Genomic DNA, 19362 nt, shown 5'->3' with positions numbered 1-19362 from the left:
GGAGACTGCCTGACTTTAATCAAAGAAATATTTCACAGTGTTTTCAGGCCTTGGAGGATGTCAGAGTCCTTTCAACTCTTCTAACATCTTTGAAGAGCTGACGTGCTCCCAGGACCAGCCTCCAGCTCACAGCCCTCAGGAACACCAGGAAAAACCGCTTTGGTAATGAGTTATGTACTGCATGTTCAACCCACTCATCAGCACTGCCCAACCTGGTGTTCTCCATGCCAGAACCCCCTTCCAGACAAGAGTACACTGAGTAATCAAGTACTACTGCAGGCCCGATTCCTAATTTATCACACAAGGTCAAGATATGGCAGCACTTTGGACTGTTTCAAGCAGTGCTTGCGTTTCTTGCCAGCGTGCTGTATATCCTTACGGAAAAGGCACCTACAGGCAAATGGAGCAGCTGCTGCTGTGTGCTCAGCAGGAATCCAGGCACTGACAAACACATGGCCATGCAGATAAAGAGCGTAAGAGATGTGGTCCTCCTACCCTGTCCTACATGAATGCAATCCATAGTAATCAGAAATAACAGGCAGCCCAATTTAGTGAGTTAAGTCATATCACAAACATGGAATAGAGGCTGTCCCTGCCCTCTGCCACCAGTGCCACACCAATGCCCTGTGGCACTGGGAGCCATCTGGGCTAGCTCCAGTCCTGCAGCCCACCTGGGAACTAGGTGGCTGCTGCACCCAAACGCAGCGTCCAGGACTGAAGCCAGCTCAGGGGCCTCGATACAAAACCGTGTTGTGCAGGGCCCTTCTGAAAGTCAGTCCCCTGCGGGAAATGCAACTTTCTGGGCAGTGTCCCAGCTGGGAGAGAGCACGCTGGGGCACCCCTGCAAAACATGATACAGTCTTAATAACTGGTAGGCAGGTTTATCAGCAGTAACACCATGTAAAAGTAAAATAAGAACCCACGTCTCACAGCTGATTTGCTTCCTGAAGTTTTCTTAGCTTGAAAATATATTACTCAGTGTTGCCATTTACTCATGATAACTATCAGCATAGCACCCTCCTCATATCTTCCCAGAGTCACCCTCTGCCCGTGGCATGTCAGCTGTGAGCAGAAGCAAGGACAAGCAAGTTCCCCTCTAGGCCAAAGGAAGACGAGGAAAATAGGAAACAGCAAAAACAATGATTGGTAAGAGACAAACAAGGGGCAAAGGAGGAGCAAAAATCAGAGCCAGAGAACAGGTACCAGCCCTACTGAATATCAAACACATGCCATCACTGCCCGCGGGCTACACTTTAGTGTATGGGAACCTCCATACTGACTGCGAGAGCCATGATTAGCCCCCCTCACTCCCAACTGTGTGGGGAAGCCCCACTCTGGTCAAGGGCAGGGAGGAGGCAGTTCTCTGGAGTTGGGAAAAGAAGTTTGCTATGCTGTAAATGCTTTAAGATTAGAGGGGTAGCCTGGTCCTGCAATGCAGTCAGGGAATGGATCACATTTCCATCTCTGCCTGTGGCATCAGCCAGTTCACTTCACTCTTTGGACTCAGCTTCTGCTTCCCATCTTGGACTTTTTTGCTTAAATCAAGGCCTGGAGTGACAACTGCCTTCCCCTGTGTGCCTGCACACACAGAGCACTGTTCAGTGACTTGCTCCCGCGATAGAAACTGCATCATCAACAGTGTTAGTGCTTCACTTTCCAGCACCGTGTCTCCCCTGAAACCAGGGCCGGCTCACATCACTACGTCTGGATCAGCAATGCCCAACAGCCTGACCACAGATGTTATCAAGGAGAAAGTAAGGCTCCTCCTGCATAAACTCACCAGCTGCCACAATACCAGAAGAGGCAAACCTCACGTGTATGGGAAGTCTCACATGTTCCAGCTATGTGCTATTCGTTGAATGTGTGCAAACCAACTCCTGAACATGCCCAAGAAGGCTCATTGGCCATGGACATGCCTCCATGTGGCCCAAAGAAAAGAAACTGGCTAGGACAAGGCTGCTGCTACACAGACAACATGTGCAGCTGAGGAATGAGATCTTGTTCCCCAAGCGCCCTCTGGAAGCAGATAGTGAGCAAGGCAGAGGCCAGATGAACTGTGGTGGCAGCAAGCTCCTCTCTTACCACTGTTGTTCCCCTCAGTTTTTCTTCATTATATGATGGGGGGAAAATGGCAGACCCTAGGAGAAATGGTGACTGGGAGCAGGCTGCCATCACAGCAGCCTTAACCTGCAAGTCTGAGGCAGGCAGGTGTAGGCCAAGGGCACAAAGATGTCCTCCAAGTCCCCACATGATTCAGGATGGGCACCTTGGTTTAGATGCCATGAGTTACAGCAGCAATGACCTGCCTGTGCCATAGATCTTGCTACAACTCCAAGCGATGAATCAATGAAAAGGGCAATGAGGGCCTAGCCTAGCAGTACAGGTTTTCAGAGGCACCAATAGCCACTCACCCTGCAAAAGCCAGTCCATTATATTTTAATTCTGGAAGTGCATTGCAGGTGGCACGCTCCTTTGATAGCACAAGAGCTACGTTAAATAAATTGTGCTAGTCATTGCAGGCAATGGCAGCAACGGCTACTGTGAGTCAGCCAGCCCAGCATCAGTTCCTCTCTACTCCAGTTCTTTGTTGTTCTGAAGTACAATAAATAAAACTTGTTCCACTGCCAACATTTAGGGGTTGCAACTACCCTGCAGAAAATGTGCACCAATATTGCCTTCACTTTAATCTTTTTCCCGTTTTCTTTTTTTTTTTTTCCCAGGGGCATCTGAGCTGTCACCCCACACCACGAGCCCTGGTGCTACAGGTACAGAGCCCTGTGGTCACAGAAAGGCAAGTGTTTAGCAGAGCTGGTCAGGGTATTCCAGCTGGGCAACCTCAGAGGAGCTTTCAAACAACACTATGGTCTAGTAGGCAGCTTTCTCAGCAGTACGTAATGCCAAGTAGATCTACTGCTAGAGAAATCTAGGGAGTGACAGCATGAATTGTGGGTTCTTGAGGGTCAAGGAAGAGAAAAAGGGCTGTGGTATCCCCACTGGCTTTCCAGTTCCCCTTGAGGAAACCACTATTACCACAACCAAGAGAATACATTCCACACTGAAAGAGATCTGTGACCCCCGACAGACACCAAAACAGGCAGGACTGAACTTCAGGCAACTCTTCAGCTAAACTGCTTCACATGCCATTCATTCCCTCCAGCTGTGTAAAACTGACACACAGTTTTATACAGCAAACAGCTTTACCTTTCCTGCCCAGAGCTCCATTTCAGTTAGCTGTGGGCTGCAGGGATGCCACTACAGCTACACCAGCATAAACTGGTATAAGAGAAGGGAGAACCAGGCCCTTTGTCTTTAAAGGCTCAACACTGGCCTTAGTGATTTCCAGGGCCAGTATTCTCCCACTTAATCCTCTTTGCTGTAATTCACAAAAGTAAAATAAACACTCTGCAGAGGTACTATCTGGGTTTGGCCATTATTTTGTTAACATATGCACACAGTGCTAGTTACTGTTATTAACTCCATAAAAAATCTTTATTCTGCTATTTTAAAAGAGGTAACAGCTGCAGCCTGCATTAAAAAATCTTTCACACTGTAAAAAACAAACAAAACACCACAGATAGCGGAGGAAACACCACAGACTACAACTTTTCTAAAACCACACACCAGTTTCCCTGATCATAGTAACTCTTTTGAACCCTCACACAATCCAGAGATCTGCACGCTGCTTCCAGCTCCCCTTCACAGAACACATGGTAATAGCGGTGGAAAACAGGGCTGAGTTCTTGTGATTCCTTGGAGCCAGCTGGAAACAACACTGTATCAACGCTTTCCCCTTTCTTTTTAGTGCCACCTTTCAGGTGCCAGGGAACCAGCAAATCTTGAGAATTAAAGGAGGTTCGGTTAGTGTGAACAGGCAGTCTGGAGTCTGCTACTGGCTTTGCATCACAGCCTTCGTCCTTCAAGTCATTAAAGAGTTGGTCAGGACATGCCGAGTCTTGGCTGCTGCTGTCAGGCAATTGATCACTAAGTGGTCTCTGCGCCATGCCAGCATTGATCTCCTCTGCTTTGTCTTTACTACCATTCTTTTCCTTAAGGTATTTAGACTTCTGGTTTTTGTATTCTTGTTCCATTGCCCAGACATAAATGAGTGCCGTTCCACCAGGTCTTAGAAGCCGAGCTAGTTCACGGAGAGTAGCCAGTCTCCTCTCCTATAAAGGAAAAAAAAAATTGTGAAGCTAGTACATAAAGACAGCACAATGGAATGGCAGCAATTCCTCCTTACTGTCCCCCCCAAGATACAATAAAAATCAGAGGAATTTTTTACACTATTCATTTTCACTCATAATATAGTCCATTACTATGCACGTCAAGACATTTTCCTGAACACAATCTCTTTCCATTTGAAAATAGTGCTGTGCTGAGCAGGATTTCTTGGATGTATCAGCCAGCTAGAAATGACACATGCCTCTTCAAGAAGGTTGTTCAATATCTAAAATCCCAGATTCAGATTTACCACACTTGATGATACACACCCTAAATTTGCAGCTGAAGGGTCCGATTTACAGCTTAAACACAGGTCCTCTGATCACCCAAAGATATGTCAGCCTTCTTCAAAACAGACTTCTTCCTACTTTGCTATATTGCATTTAGAAACATTTACTATATTTCTGGCATGGAGAGACCACTGGGCCCCACCTCAGATTACGGCTCCATGGCCTAAAAACTTGTTAGAATTGCACGGTTCCTGCCAGAAGAAGCATACACAGCCCAAGAAATACAGCAGACTAGCGAGTAGTGTCCCTGCTGTTCTTTGCAGATGGACAATGAAGGCACAGAGGAAAAAAAAACAAAACACAACAAAAAACATGAGATCTGCTCAAGATCTGAGCCAGGAACATATCCCTTGACTCCCAAAGCAGAGCCTCCTTCTCCGGTGTCATTAATCCTAAGCAGATGAAAATGAAACACAAATACCTAGATCAAAGCACCAGTAGGAGCAAGGGCACCCAAGAAGCAGAGGGAGAATGTGAAGAGAAACTCTAAGCAGCAGCAGCAGCACAAGAGTTTAACTCTGCTCTGACAACTGCTTACACCAAGTGCAAACCTTCGATTTCCCCCCATTTTGTTCTTCCCTTTTGCTTCCATGAGACCAAACTAGCAGGTTGGTTTTTTTTTTATAACATTCATAGAATCATAGAATGTCCTGAGTTGGAAGGGACCCACAAGGATCATCAAGTCCAACTCCTGTCCCAGCATAGGACAGCCCCAGAATTCACACAATGTGTCTGAGTGCATTGTCCAAATGCTTCTTGAATGCTGTCGGGCTTGGCGCCGTGACTGCTTCCCTGGGGAGCCGGTTCCAGTGCTCCCCCACCCTCTGGGTGAAGAACCTTTTCCTAATATGCAATCTAAACCTCCCCTGGCATATCTTCCGGCCATGCCCTCGAGTTCTGTCACTGGTCACCAGGGTGAAGAGGTCAGCACCTACTTCTCCACTTCCCATTGTGAGGAAATTATAGACCTCAATGAGGTCTCCCCTCAGTCTTCTCTTCTCCAAGCTGAACAGACCTAGTGACTTCAGCCGCTCCTCATACGGCTTCCCCTCTAAACCCTTCACCATCTTTGTGGCTCTCTTCTGGACACTCTCTAGTATCTTCATATCCTTTTTATACTGTGGCGCCCAAAACTGCACACAGTACTCAAGGTGAGGCCGCAGCAGTTCAGAGTAGAGCAGGACAATCACCTCCCTCGACCAGCTAGCAATACTATGCTTGATGCACCCCAGGACACGGCTGGCCCTCTTGGCTGTCAGGGCACACTGCTGGCTCATGTTCAACTTACTGTCAACCAGAACCCCTAGATCCCTTTCTGCAGGGCTGCTCTCCAGCCTCTCGTTCCCCAGTCTGTATGTACATCTACGGTTGCCATGTCCCAGGTGCAAAATCCTGCACTTTCCCTTGTTCTGACCTTGTTCACAGAGCGGGGTGACTTACTGCTGTTGAGAAATGGTGGATTACAGCAATCGAGATGCAGGCGTCACAAGAACCACTGCGGACTGGCACCGACAGAGCATCACAGACAAAAGCTTGTAAATTTTTTTCTCCACAAATATCCACCAGGTTTTTGCTGCGATCACAGCCAACCTACAACAGAAAGTGTTTCATTAAGCTTTTCGTAAGAGGATCATTACAAGACTTTAAAATTATTTTCACTTGATGCTTACAGTAAGAGTCATCACAGTCTCCTACTGAGGTAATATAGTTTAAAATAAAAATGAGAGCGAGTGTGAGACAATAGCCTTAAGAAAGAGGAATATATGGTTCCCAGATATAGACAAAAAGAAAAAAACCTGATGCTTAATTAAAACAAAGATGGCAGACTGGATATTAGATAACTCATTACAGCACATTTTGAACCACCTCAAGACACAACAGGTTTCAACCTAACTTTTCCTCAAAACCGGCTCTTAAGGTATCTTGAAACCAGCAAAATGAGAGGTGACCTAACCTAACCTTAGTATTTTCTTTTCCTTTTACTTGCCATTTGTAACTTGACAACATTTAAAGCAGCCAAATACTGAACTCACAAAAGCTCTACAAGGGTAGATGACAATCTGGTGACTTTGGTGGCATCGCTGAAGTATTTCACACAGCTTCACCGATCACCCAGGTTTTGTCATTTCAGTATAAGTAAAGAAGTGCTCAGATATAGTCCTCTTCACCTTCAGTATCACAATCCACAAAAATTTAAGCACAACATAATTTTCCAAGGTTCTGTACAGTCCAAATGAAGTGACCCCTTGGAATAATTTCAGGACCCCTCATAAAATGTTTCTTTTTTTCTGCTTTGAACCTTGCCCAGTGTCCAGGTCAAAGATGGTAAGAAAAAGCATGTAGAAGATGTTTTTTACATGCTTGCATAAAAACAATAAATCCAAACTGATCAAGACCCTTCTGAAAGAACAAACAGAGCAAGGCATGCACCACCTTCATTTTCATTTCTGAAGAATTTCTTTTCAGAAAGGGTTATTAGACATTGGAACGGGCTGCCCAGGGAGGTGGTGGAGTCACCATCTCTGGATGTGTTTAAGAAAAGACTGGACATGGCACTTAGTGCCATGGTCTAGTCGACAGGGTGGTGTCAGGGCAACGGTTGGACTCGATGATCCCTGAGGTCTCTTCCAACCTGGTTGATTCTGTGATTCTGTGATTCTATGTCTGCCACACACTTCAAATACTTAAACCAAAACCCTGCTACCAAGTCACATATCAAACTCAGCTCACATGAGAATATTAAATTTATTTTTGTTTTCAATGATCAGTAACAAGCAGATAGCAGAGAATAGATTCAGAATCCTAAATAATTACTGCTGACAGTGTTTATTGCACTTAACACAGAAAGACTACAGAACCATCCTTGATGCAAGAAGGATAGCAAACTTGCTCTGGTTAATCAACCCATCAGAGACAATAGTACCACTAAAATTAAAAATCTCTTTTGCAATGGTTAATGAAAATATATTTATTTTCCATCACAACTGTCCATTTATCGGTTCAAATCATTTTAGCTTTCAGTCTACCATCACAGTTTTGAAGAAAACCAGGATTCTGTTCCAGTCATATGTCCTGAGAGCTTCCAGGTGAGCTGCTTTCTAGTCAGGTCCCTGACCTTTGGTCCACAGTAAATGAAACAGTTGTGAAAATGCCAACCTGACAGCCCAAGATAATCCTCCAGAAAACAGTACTATGAGTATGTACATATTATCCTGCCAATTAGCTCTAAACAGAGCTGAAAAGATCAATCACAGCGTTGCCTTCTTCCCATTTATTCCTTGGCCTTGTCTCCATGTTTACTGAAGCACTGAGTGAATTGTATTATTTATGAATAAAAAAAGGAAACTCTTGTTTACTTGTAAGTAAACATAAATCCCCATCATTTCACACTGGAAGCCAACTGAAGTGTCTTTAAATTACTCTCATCATGGAATGGATTTAGCTGACAACCTGCATGTTAGAGATTCCACGCCTCATTACCAATGCCTTCAACTACTTTTGCAATTAAGACATCAGCGTGCAGTATTTAATAAAACTCCAAGGACCAAATTCACTGATGGCAGAAGCCGGGAGGAGAATACTTGCAACTTCAACTGACAACAAGCTTTCCCAGAAAGAACTGATTTGGCCCTGCACATATAGTAAAAACGGGCTGGATAATGGAACTCAATCCTCCCCTCCCAAAATGACCTTGAGAAGGACTACACTGTATGTTGATGAAACCCAATGAACTGAGAATGAGAACAAATGCGTGACTGCCAGAATATGAAGTCCTCATTTGTATCTAAATTATATCAAATAATTACGAAGTCAGGCTTACTTGTATTGTCATACTTATTAAAGTGAACCTACATCCAAAGCAAAAAGATTCTGTTCCGCAGTGAAAATGGAGACCTTGAAATGGTTCAATCTGAACGCACAGTTATTCTAAAATAGGTATATTAGGCTAAAACTTAACGTGGTTTTAAATGTAAACATTATAATAGGTGCTATGCATATATGCATAAATGCTGAACACAAGGAGTCAGCACAGTTATGCCTGGTGCTGACGCTAAACAAATTTAGCATCCTTACTATAATTATCTCTGCATGATATTTTAAAAGAATTATAATCCCCACATTCCTGCATTTTCTAGCTTACAAGAAACATGCATTCATAAGAAACCAAAATACATTGGTTTCAGTCGCTTAGAAAACAATATGCTAGCAAAAAGCAGCTAACTTCAGTGGCGCAATGCCAGCTTACAGCTGGAAAATGAGCCTATGATTTTTATGAGTATAGAAAACATTTACAGCAAGGGGCAGAGATCCCAAACTCAACTTTTCCCAATTCTGTTACTAACTGATTTCTACATTCTGAAGCACATAGCAGCTTTGATGTGATGAAGCTTCGTTTACAGAAAACAGTTCAAAATAATATTTTCATTTAGAACACATTTATTTTTATCTCTCTAATTAAACATGTAATCAAAACATTTTTTAAAACTCTCAAAATTTAACTGGAATGTTTTAATTTTTGCGAGTTCATATCTCTAATTTTGATGCTCAGCACAGGGTACTGTCCTTGCTGACATCTCTTCTAGAATAGTGGAGATAGGTAGACGAATTACTGTTAGGTCAGTATCCAAAACCAACAGAATCTAGTACATCTCTTGGTGAGCCAAGCTGTATAAATTTTTAAGGTTCTCTATTTCTTATTATCTGTGAGTCTTCTCAGTCATTTCTTATATTAATTTTCCCAGTTTTCAAAATCAAATTCCTTGCTCAAATCTCCTAATTTCTCATATACATCTCAAATAGCATGGCTGACTAATTCTGCTGAATCCACCTCTTAGCAAGACCACCTCTCACCAAGCTGCTCTACACCTTTTAGTATTTCCCCAAAGGAGGTTGGCTTCTCAGGTTTCCCAAATTTTATTCCAGGCAGCCATTCCCCACATTCAGCAGGTACCTCCACCTCTCTCTTCACTGCTTTTTGTGATGTGGACAATAGCTCACAGGAGCTCCAAAGTGCCCACTGACACCTATGTACTGGTGCTCAGAATCCACTTACATTTTTAACAGGGATTTCAGACACTGATTTTCATTGTATCTGGATAAACACTAATTGCATCCAACTCTTGTTTTAAGCCAGGAAATCTGTATGAGTATGGAGGCCCGTAACTCTGCAACTAGGACCCCAGCAAACACAAAACTTAGGAAAGAGGCAAAAGTGTATTGTCATTCTGGCATAGACTAACCTTTAGACTAATGGAAGTATCAAAACAGACTAAGATAAAAGAGGATAAGGGAAGGGAAAAACAAATGTAGCACCTGTGATTTGTCTGAGTTTGCAGCAGCTCTGCACTGGCTTCCTGGGAACGGGGTAACACGGGCAGATATCCCATCCTGCTCCTTTGCATTCCCAGGCACCTTCACCTCCACCGTTTCAGCCAGGAGTAGCTAAACTAAGTTTCATAAAATCTACTTAATGCAGAGGTTTGGAAAAGATCGTTAGGTGGCAAAAGACACTAAATAGATAGCTTGCTTTGTAATGGTGCTGCAAATCTGCAAGAGATAAATCCTCTTGCAAGCTTAAATAAAGAAAGGTAAAGACAGGTCAACATTGCCTACCATTATCTATTTTCTTCCTGTGTTATCTCATTATAACTAACTCTACCTGGTAGAATTAGTTCGTTTAAGTATTTGGAAACCTGATTGATTCAGCACATTACAAACTGATGAAGAAAACGACATCTAATTCTGAAATCCAGCCGCCAAATGGAATTATGTGGCTCCCCGGAGAAACATCTCAGCTATAACTAATAGCATGAGAGCCTCAAGGAACCAAATTACATTCCAGCAGACAGCCACATACGTAGAAAAAGAGACAGCAGCACAGCCACAGCAAGACAGACAAATCTCCTTGCTCCAGTTGGTCTGCGTCAGGCCTTTAGCATTCCTTTCACGTAGTGTTCTGGTTTTCCATTGCGTACATTCAAGGTGTCTGTGGAAACAAAGTGCTGTGTCTAAAACGTGAAGTTCATTTCTCAATGACAAAGCGTCAGAACCAAGTTGAGCAGTTCAGCGTTCATTATGGTTTTGTGCTGCTGATGCCAAGTTCCTTCTGAGCTCTCGTCATCCCAATCTCCCGTCATTTTAATGACTCCTACTCATTGAGAGAGAAGGGCAGGAAAGGTTCCTCTGCCTTGCCCTCCAATCACTAAAATACAGTGAACTGGCTCCAAATATACTTTTGCCAGTTAGTTTTGTCCTTCCTGCTTTTCCCACTACTAAGTCCTTCGGATAAGAATCTATTCTCAATCAACACGGACCCAGCGTAACTAAAACCCACCCACCATTATGCAACCATACTGCAGCAAATCTTCACCCTCTCTTTCCTCACCTTGGCAAAATCAAACTTTTATACAGTTCCAGCAGATCCCAGTTTGAGACAGTAATGCAGAAAACAAAGAGATGCACATCTCGCAGCAAAAGGGTATCTCACAAGGTAACGTGAAATACAAGCAACATTACTGATCACCTTTGAATGATGCACACTACAGAAATAGGAATGTCTCTATTAAAGCCAAGCGTTTGGGCTCCTACGTTGCCAACATTTTTCTTCCTAGCATCAGTATTCTAGCAGGGAGAGTAATTTCTTTATATATAAAGAAAAAATATCTACCTAATGGCATTTTCAGTTGTTTGTTACTGGATTTCCCACCGTGCGTAAACCACAAAATTAAAAGGCTTCAGTGTCTTTCACTCACACCCTAGCCCCGTGAGGATGCTGAAGGTTCCTGTGGGGATTTACACATCACCATACCTACCTGAACACTGGCAACTGGGAGACAGAGCTAAAGCTCATAAACACTGATGAGATACATTGCAATGATGTCAGCTGGCTCTGAGATGAAATCCTTGTGGTGATGGGGGGATGGGTAAGGCTGAAATGTAGCATTCTGTAATAATAAAAGCCCTGCTTAAAGATATTAATATTAAGCTTGAAAGCACTTAAATATAAACTGTTAAAATAATTCCCCCAAATGAGCCTGGGTGGGGAGGGAATTGTGCAAAAAAAACCCTAAAATCAGACTTGGATTCCATCTCTCAAACATTCTTAACCTGAATTTCTGTTTGTCGTGAAATTGCTGCTTTTTCACTGTGTTAGAATAATGCAGCCATTAGAGCACTGTCGTTTTCATTGAGCATAGCTGGACTCAGGTGCATTTCATTGTCACACAACCAAACTCAAGTAGATAAGGCTACGTGTAATCATCCAAAGAAACTGAAGCAAATACAACAGCACAGGCCACAGTGGCGATATTTTCAGACAGTGCCTGAAGATTAAAACCATCACGAGAGCTACCTTAGCTTTGATCTACCATTAGCGCTGCTACTTAAAGTATCCTGTCTAAAAATGCACAGTAACCTTTATACAACATCTCTTGCCTTCAGAAAGTGTTTGCCTCAGGTTTTCAGTATTTCTCAGTCAAAACATACCAAACTACAGGGCTGTACTGACAGTGCTCTACCTAACCCCTAAATAACTCCTAATTTCACAGCATTGCTTTATTGCTTCTTTCCCAACAGGATATAGGCTAAGAGCTCTAGTGCACTGGGCATAAAAACTTACCAAGAGCCACAGCAATTGCTGTGAAGGAAATGCTGCAGCAATTTACGTTTCTGCCTGGATTTTATGCCCCCAAGTCAAGAGGAGTAAAGGAGGAAGGAAACTGATGCCCTGCATCTAGAGAGCACTTTCCTCATCCCAACGATGCACCTGATACACAATGCATATTCCTTAACCCCTCACCCTTGGATCCATGCCCAGGCCCTGGTAAATAGAAGTAACACGATTTGAGAAAGAGTCCCGTATAATCAAACCTTTCTGTTGAGCCCAAGTAAGAACCCAGGAGGACAACAAAAAGTGGAAAAGACTGCTTCTTTCTCCCTCAGATAAAAAGAGCAGTTGAATAGGCTGACTCATCCAACACAGTCACCGTACCAAGGAGATGGGCTACCAGTAATAATACTGGTACATCGCTAACACTTGCTGTACAGTGCTTCCTATAGAACAGTACAGCAAGGGAATAGAGGTAACAATCCCATTAAGGAATACATGAGTACTGATCTCAGGTGTGTCTCACCTGAGTGTCTCAGGTTAGACATTAGGAAAAATTTCTTCACAGAAAGGGTTATTAGGCATTGGAATGGGTTACCCAGGGAGGTGGTGGAGTCACCATCCCTGGAGGTATTTAAGAGAAGACTAGATGTGGCACTTAGTGCCATGGTCTAGTTGACACAGTGGTGTTAGGTCAAAGGTTGGACTCGATGATCCCAGAGGTCTCTTCCAACCTAGTTGATTCTGTGATTTCCTATAAATCAGAATCCAGAAAATAAAGAACTGACACCAGTCACTTCCACAGTCACAAAATAGCGAAGTATTTAAGGTAGTACCTTGCTTCAAATAAGAGCCATTACCTGTTGCTTTAGAGGAAGATGCACAAAAAAATCATCAGGACAATTATCACAGAATCATAGAATGGTTTGGATTGGAACGGACCTTAAAGATCATCTAGTTCCAACCTCCCTGCCACGGGCAAGGACACCTTCAACTAGACCAGGTTGCTCAAAGCCCCATCCCACCTGGCCTTGAACACTTCGAGGGAGGGGGCATCCTCCTCTAAAACAACTGGTAATGGCTATTATTTGAAGCAAGGTACTACTTTAAGTACTTTGCTATTTCTGTGACTGTCAAAAGTTTAAAAACATCTGTAAACACAATATACACCTGTTTTGGGCTGACATATAAAAAAAATACAGTAGAAAGAAGCAGTCACATCCATCCTCCTGAGACTGTGCTAGTCTGCAGATGAAAATAAGCAAATGCAAAGTCTGGAGCCTAGCTCCAACCAAGAAGAACTAGTTGTCACCGGTAGAAAATAAATCGTCAAGGGAGGCCAACTGAATGAAGCAATTCGCAGTCTCAGCTGCTTCTTTAAAAGTTTCCTCCCTTTCACTGTTATTTTTCAATTTTGGATGTCTCCTGCAGGCACATATCAAATGAGGTAACTTCTAAAGTAACAGGGGAGAGGGGTGGCTTTCATTTGATTGCCAGTAGATATGCGATCTTTCTTTCCCTTAGTTGGTTAACTGTGGGCTCCAGAAAACAGACTGGTGCTGGCAATTTCTCAACACAAGATCTTGCAGAGATTTTGCCTTAAAAGCCTTCCACAAAACTACACAATAGCGATTTACCAAATTCATTCTAGGACCAGGTGACCTTCATGGTACCCTGATAAACTTTTCTGCTCTCTAGTTAGGTTTGCTGATTTTCCTTACAGCAGTCAGGAGTGAAAGACTAAAATGTACTGAACATCAATAATTATTTTCAGACTACAGCAGTCAGGCATAAACATGCCTACTTATAAATCAGTGGATTCTGTTCTAGCTTATAAGAACAGTAATGGAAATAAATCCATTACTAAAACAGGCCTGTAAATAACAACTTATGTTTTATAGCTGAATATAAATAGCAGGACAGAAACTCCTGCAACAGACAAACAAGTCTGACTTTTATTATTAATAATGAATGTTTTGCCTTAGACGATTTCAAAGTGTTTCACAGTACAAGCACATGAAAGAATCAGATGGTTCTGGAACAGGGGAGAGCAGATAGCATAACGCACACCTCTCAGAAAGATTTCTTTTGGGTAAAAACAACAGGAAGTTTGACCCTTGCGAAAAAGTCTTTGAAATATTTGCAATAAAAACTATCTCTTGGTTCATATTTGTATGTGCTTCATGTCTCCCTGATAGGAAGGGAGAGAAGTAAAACTGGGCTAAGTACAGACTGTGAGACAGGGAAGGTGGTGAGAACATCAGCAAGAATTATGTCAGAACTGTCTAAAAGTGAAGAAAAGGGAATGAGAGAAAGGCCAGAAATCTGTGCTGAAGTTGAGACTTCACCGTGAATTTTATGTCGGTGTATTTACTGGGCCTATGCACAGAGTCAGAGGTGGGACAGCCAAACATGACATCATTCACAAATGAGCCACGCCACCAGGGCAAAGGGAACTCAAGAGGATATATGAAAAGTAGTACTGCCCATGGAGATTTCAGGGACATGTACATTGCATTCCCTATCCACCAGCCAAGTGAAAAACTTGTTGGGAGCATTCAAACTGCCCAATCATTTTCCCTTATAATAAGCTTATTCAACAACAACAAAGCCTAAAGCATCTGTTACAATTTTTCAACCCACTGCACCCATTACTATTTTTTTTTATGAACGTATTTTGACTTGCACAGGAAAAGTGGCTTTGAAAAAAGAAGAGAGTAATGCACATAGCGAATGGATGTGGAAACCTAACACAATTGGTAATTGATCTTGGATCAGGAAACAGCTTTGTGTTCTTGGCACTCTTCCCACAACTGAAGCTCCAACATGTTACAACTGCACAATGGAATAAACACTAGTACCAATGAAAACAAATGACAGTAGCTACTACTTACCATGTACAAATCCTTATTGATGTCTAGATATTTCCCATTACCACAACCAACATCAGCCACTATCGACCCTTTTGGCAGAGACCTGAGAAACTCCACAATTCGGGGCCATGGGCTACGCCTGGTACTGCTGAAGTGTGTGGCAATCTCTTCATACACCTTGTGTACATATTCTTGCTCCAGCTTCAAGGCCTCCATCTCATTGTGGGGAAATGAAGGCTGTACCTGTCTTTGCTGTCCTTTCTGGCTATCACAGACAGATGAGTAAACTAGATACAGCAACAGATACACAAACAATAGAATTTTTTAAAGTCATTCCTTGTTGGTTAAACTTATTTAGCAAAATAAAATTAAAAGTTAAATATTAAAATGCAAAAAATGTTTCATTCCTCCCTTACTTTTTAAAAACTGAAATGCAGGTCAAACTACAGAAGTCTTTGATGACCTTAAAACAAGCAACCTGCCCACGTGTACTAGAGGCTGTCTGCAGAGATCTTTCATCCTGCTATGTTAACGAGGTTTATGTTTTCAAAACTGAGACAGTGCCCCTAATATCAAAGCTCGTAACATCATTGCAATTCAGCCTCTGAAATTCTGTTCTGAGGGCACAAATGGACTTCAATTCCATGTAATCATTGACCCACATATCTATTACTAACTGTACTGCTCTAAGGCTCTTACATGGCTCTATCACTGCAGATCTGACTGCTTCTCCTTCTCTAATGTACTTATTATCACAAAATTACAGTCCCATTCAAATAAAAATCAACCAAAACTGACGGGAACCTGAAGAATAGTAGCTACTTCTATTCTGTTACATTATGCTGGCACTTGAGGTCCCAATGAAATGCAAGATTCCAAATTACTTGCCTGGCTCTGGACCAAGCCAAATGCCTTCCTGTATAAACTCCAGCAACCACACAGATGCAACCAATTCAAGCCATACAGTATACCTAACCCTGAGCCATTCAGGAATGGCTACCAGGACTGCCAAAACTACCCAAAGGGATAAACTGGTTTGCTCAAAAAAAACCCAAACTTACTTATTGGTGATAAATAACAATTTTGACTTGAAGACACTTACTGCAATTGCAAGAGCTTCTCCTCACTTTCCTGAATGTAAATGATGTCCTTGTTTCCCTTCGATTTAGTGTCAAATCTCCAACATCAGCAGTGACTGTTCCAACTTTTTGCCCAAGCTCAGACGCTTGAATGATATCATATTTTCGGGGTGTAATCCTAAAACAAAGTTACACCAAATAAAAGAATAATTCAGTTTGCATCAGAAAAAAAAAACAATCCATCCTTATAAGAAGGCAATTCTTACATACTGTGAAAAGTGTGATTACAACATATTTAATGTAATGCTGCTTCTCAGTTTTCAACTTATTCAATTTCAGAGAAAAAAGGAGGAGCTGACACATAAACTAATGACGTTAATTAAAGTGTTATTCAATTGCATTTCCTTTCCCTCCTTTCCTTTCCTTCCATCAAGTTTGATTATTTATCTTCCTAGGAATTTTTTTTAAATATATTTATTTATATAAAAATATATTTGTTAAAGATAAAATACACTACTAAAAATGGTGGCTATGGGTATAAAAGCATAGAATTGGCTGAGCTCTACATTAGCAGATTGAAGTTTCCTGTTACAAAGGGGCCTCTCCAACGAATTCTGCTGTGCAACAGAATTGCTCTTCCATTTATTGACAACAGAAGATGCAAAGAATGCAGCACTCAGGAGTTTTGCTAAAACACCTAAAGGGAGAAGCTCTGCTGTAGATCTTTCTTGACCAAAATCTATCTACCAAGCAAGCAAACTGAGAGCAGAGCTTCTCAAGCTACTTCTGGATTTGGCACAGTTCTTAATGGAACGCAAAAACATTTTTGCAAGCACAACGTTCATAAAATGAAAGCGATTTAGAACTTTCTTAGGGTCGCAAAAGTTTCAAATGATTTTATTAAGAGGTTTACATTACGAAAAGGTACCAAAACCAAGGATTTTTAATAGCTCTACAAACAGATCTCTCTCAAAGTTGAGAAGAGGAAAATGAGAAAGTAAAATGTAAAACACAAGAGAAGAGAAACAGCTGCACTCACATGTAGTTTCCCATCACTTGCACATGGAAAAAAGTAGATACCCTTGGAACAAAATGGAATCTCTTCAGGGAAATAGCTTAGCACTTCAAAGCTGTTACTGTCACACTGAAATGCTTCCTGAACTTAGTCATCAAGGAGATGAATGTAGAAATTTCCACAAGAAAAAAAAATCTCTAAGGAATTGGCCTCTCAGTGAAGCCCCTTCAGAGCTGCTGACTTCGAAGTATTTGACTCTCAGCAGGACAAACTCTCAGTATAAAGCTGACTTCCATATTGGTTAGCTGAGTTTAACCCTCATAGGTTGAGCCAAAAGGGGAAAAAAGTCTTACATCTTTTAATAAAGCAGAGCATTCAGTCTCATCTCAAATTGCTACTGGAACTTTTTTGCAGGCCACATGGAACTGTTGACCAGTGCCTGTACTTAACCAAGAACGATCTGAATGCTGAGAAGGCAGCCTGCAGCCTGATCAGCATTCCTGTATACCATCTTGCCTACTGCAGGGAAGCTGATCTCTAATCCAGTCACAGGGAGAAAGAGTGCAGGTCCTGGCTGTCTGGAAATCAGGAAGCTCCATCTAGACATCTAGATTTTGCAAAAAGGAGACATTGAGCAGCCCCAAGAATGGAAATCTCCCAAAGGCAGCCATGGAAAGGATGGGATCTAATAAAGAACTCCCTTGTTCATGGAAGATAATGAAGCTATAATGACATAATCAGCTGAGCATGCCCAAGACTCCCCGGACAGAAGAACTTCAAATTCCGAGTTCATAGATTTTCTATTTGATTTTCTTTTGTACCTGCAGCAATAAGCTAAGCATAGCAGCTAATATTTTCAGAAATAAGTCTTCTTTTTCAAGGTTCTGCTTTCAACCTACATAATTTCCTTTTGCCTATACTACAAGCAAGAACTCTAGATAAAGGCTGGGCTAAAAACAGCATTCCCAATGTCAAAAATAAAATGCTGCACATCCTCTTGCTTGGCACAGAGTTGTTTTACTATTGCAGTCTCAGGAATGGTATTTTGCCAGGTTACCCAACCAAAAATGAACCTCATCAGAAAAAACATCACAAACAAACCTCATCAGAAAAGCAGTAATTTTACTTTCACCTGTGAGACAAAAAGACCACATACCATTTGCTCTCCTTGGTTACACTGCATAGCTTATTTCTTAACCATATGTTTCTCTTTCAGAGAGAACAGAAGTCCTTTTCCTGTGCACTTTGTTAACAGGGTCAAAATGAAGTCTCCTATTCCCTTGGCATCCAAATATACAAATTGAAAACATTTCCAGAATAATTCCAAAACTGAACATTTTCCTCTCTAATTTGACTTCTGAGGAGTAGATAAAAGGCATCACAAATGATCTTAAATACGTCATGACGTTATGTATGCAAGCGAATTAACTACAGTTGCTCGCTAGATGATTAATCTTGTTGATTACAATAGTATGCTGCGCTAGCATGATGGAAACCCTACTCCAGTTGAGTATCTTGACCCACTACTGCTTTTAAAAATATATAGAAAAACTATTTTTAGGAAAGGTGGACAAGCACTGGGACAGGAATAACTTATACATGAGTAGAAAGATCTGGGATCTTCATTTTAAATGTAGTTTAAGTCATTGGTTCTCAAAAGACAGCCATCACTTGAAGGTACAAGTGAGTTAAGTAATAATCTCATTCCAGTTCTTAGTAGGCAGGTACACTACCCCAACTTGAATGCCTGCTGGCAAGTACTGCAACTGCCCTGCATTCATCCTTCCCCCTCCTGGGGGTTTGGCTGCCCAAGGCCAGCTTGGACAGAGCAGAGCTGCTGGCCTTGGAGAAAGCTGTCGTGAAGACAGCCAGAGGCCTCAGCAAGGGCTGCCCCTCCTTCCCCTGTGAGCTACTTTTAAACAGAGGCTGCCCCACTGGGCCCTGCCCCAGCTACACCCCTAGATGTGTCCCAGCTGTGTCTGTGCTGATCCGGGCCTTGACCCCCGGGCTGACATCCAAACCTGGCCCCAGCCAGGCCCCATGGAGCTGCCTTATGCCTGGGGTTCGGGGTGCCCCCCGGCTCCCTTGGCCAGCAACGTCACTGACATGGAAACCGCGCTATGTTCTTAGAGTGGTAGATAGCACTTCCAAAAGACAGAATCACAGAATTATGGAATGGTTAGGGTTGGAAGGGACTTCTGGAGATCATCTAGTCCAACCCCCTGCCAAAGCAGGTTCACCTAGAGCATGTTGCACAGGGTCGACTGACAGTATTTGA

At 42.4% G+C, this 19362-nt stretch overlaps 1 protein-coding gene across 2 annotated transcripts in view; it reads right to left on the bottom strand.

Moving 5' to 3' along the window:
• Nucleotides 1-3479: 3479 nt before the first annotated feature.
• ALKBH8 (alkB homolog 8, tRNA methyltransferase) overlaps nucleotides 3480-19362 on the bottom strand; it is a 51574-nt gene continuing 35691 nt past the window's right edge. For both annotated transcript variants that reach the window (XM_068425318.1, XM_068425319.1), the window contains exons 9-12: nucleotides 16093-16247; nucleotides 15012-15277; nucleotides 5952-6101; nucleotides 3480-4166 (exon numbers count right to left, since the gene is read on the bottom strand). In XM_068425318.1, the coding sequence (XP_068281419.1) occupies nucleotides 3597-4166; nucleotides 5952-6101; nucleotides 15012-15277; nucleotides 16093-16247 (1141 nt within the window). In that variant the 3' untranslated portion in view covers nucleotides 3480-3596. The remainder of the gene's footprint in view (nucleotides 4167-5951; nucleotides 6102-15011; nucleotides 15278-16092; nucleotides 16248-19362) is intronic.

Source organism: Nyctibius grandis, chromosome 2, assembly GCF_013368605.1.
Source record: "Nyctibius grandis isolate bNycGra1 chromosome 2, bNycGra1.pri, whole genome shotgun sequence".
Lineage (NCBI taxonomy): Eukaryota > Metazoa > Chordata > Aves > Nyctibiiformes > Nyctibiidae > Nyctibius > Nyctibius grandis.
Note: the sequence above shows the minus strand (reverse complement) of the source record. Positions and strands in the feature narration are given on the sequence as shown.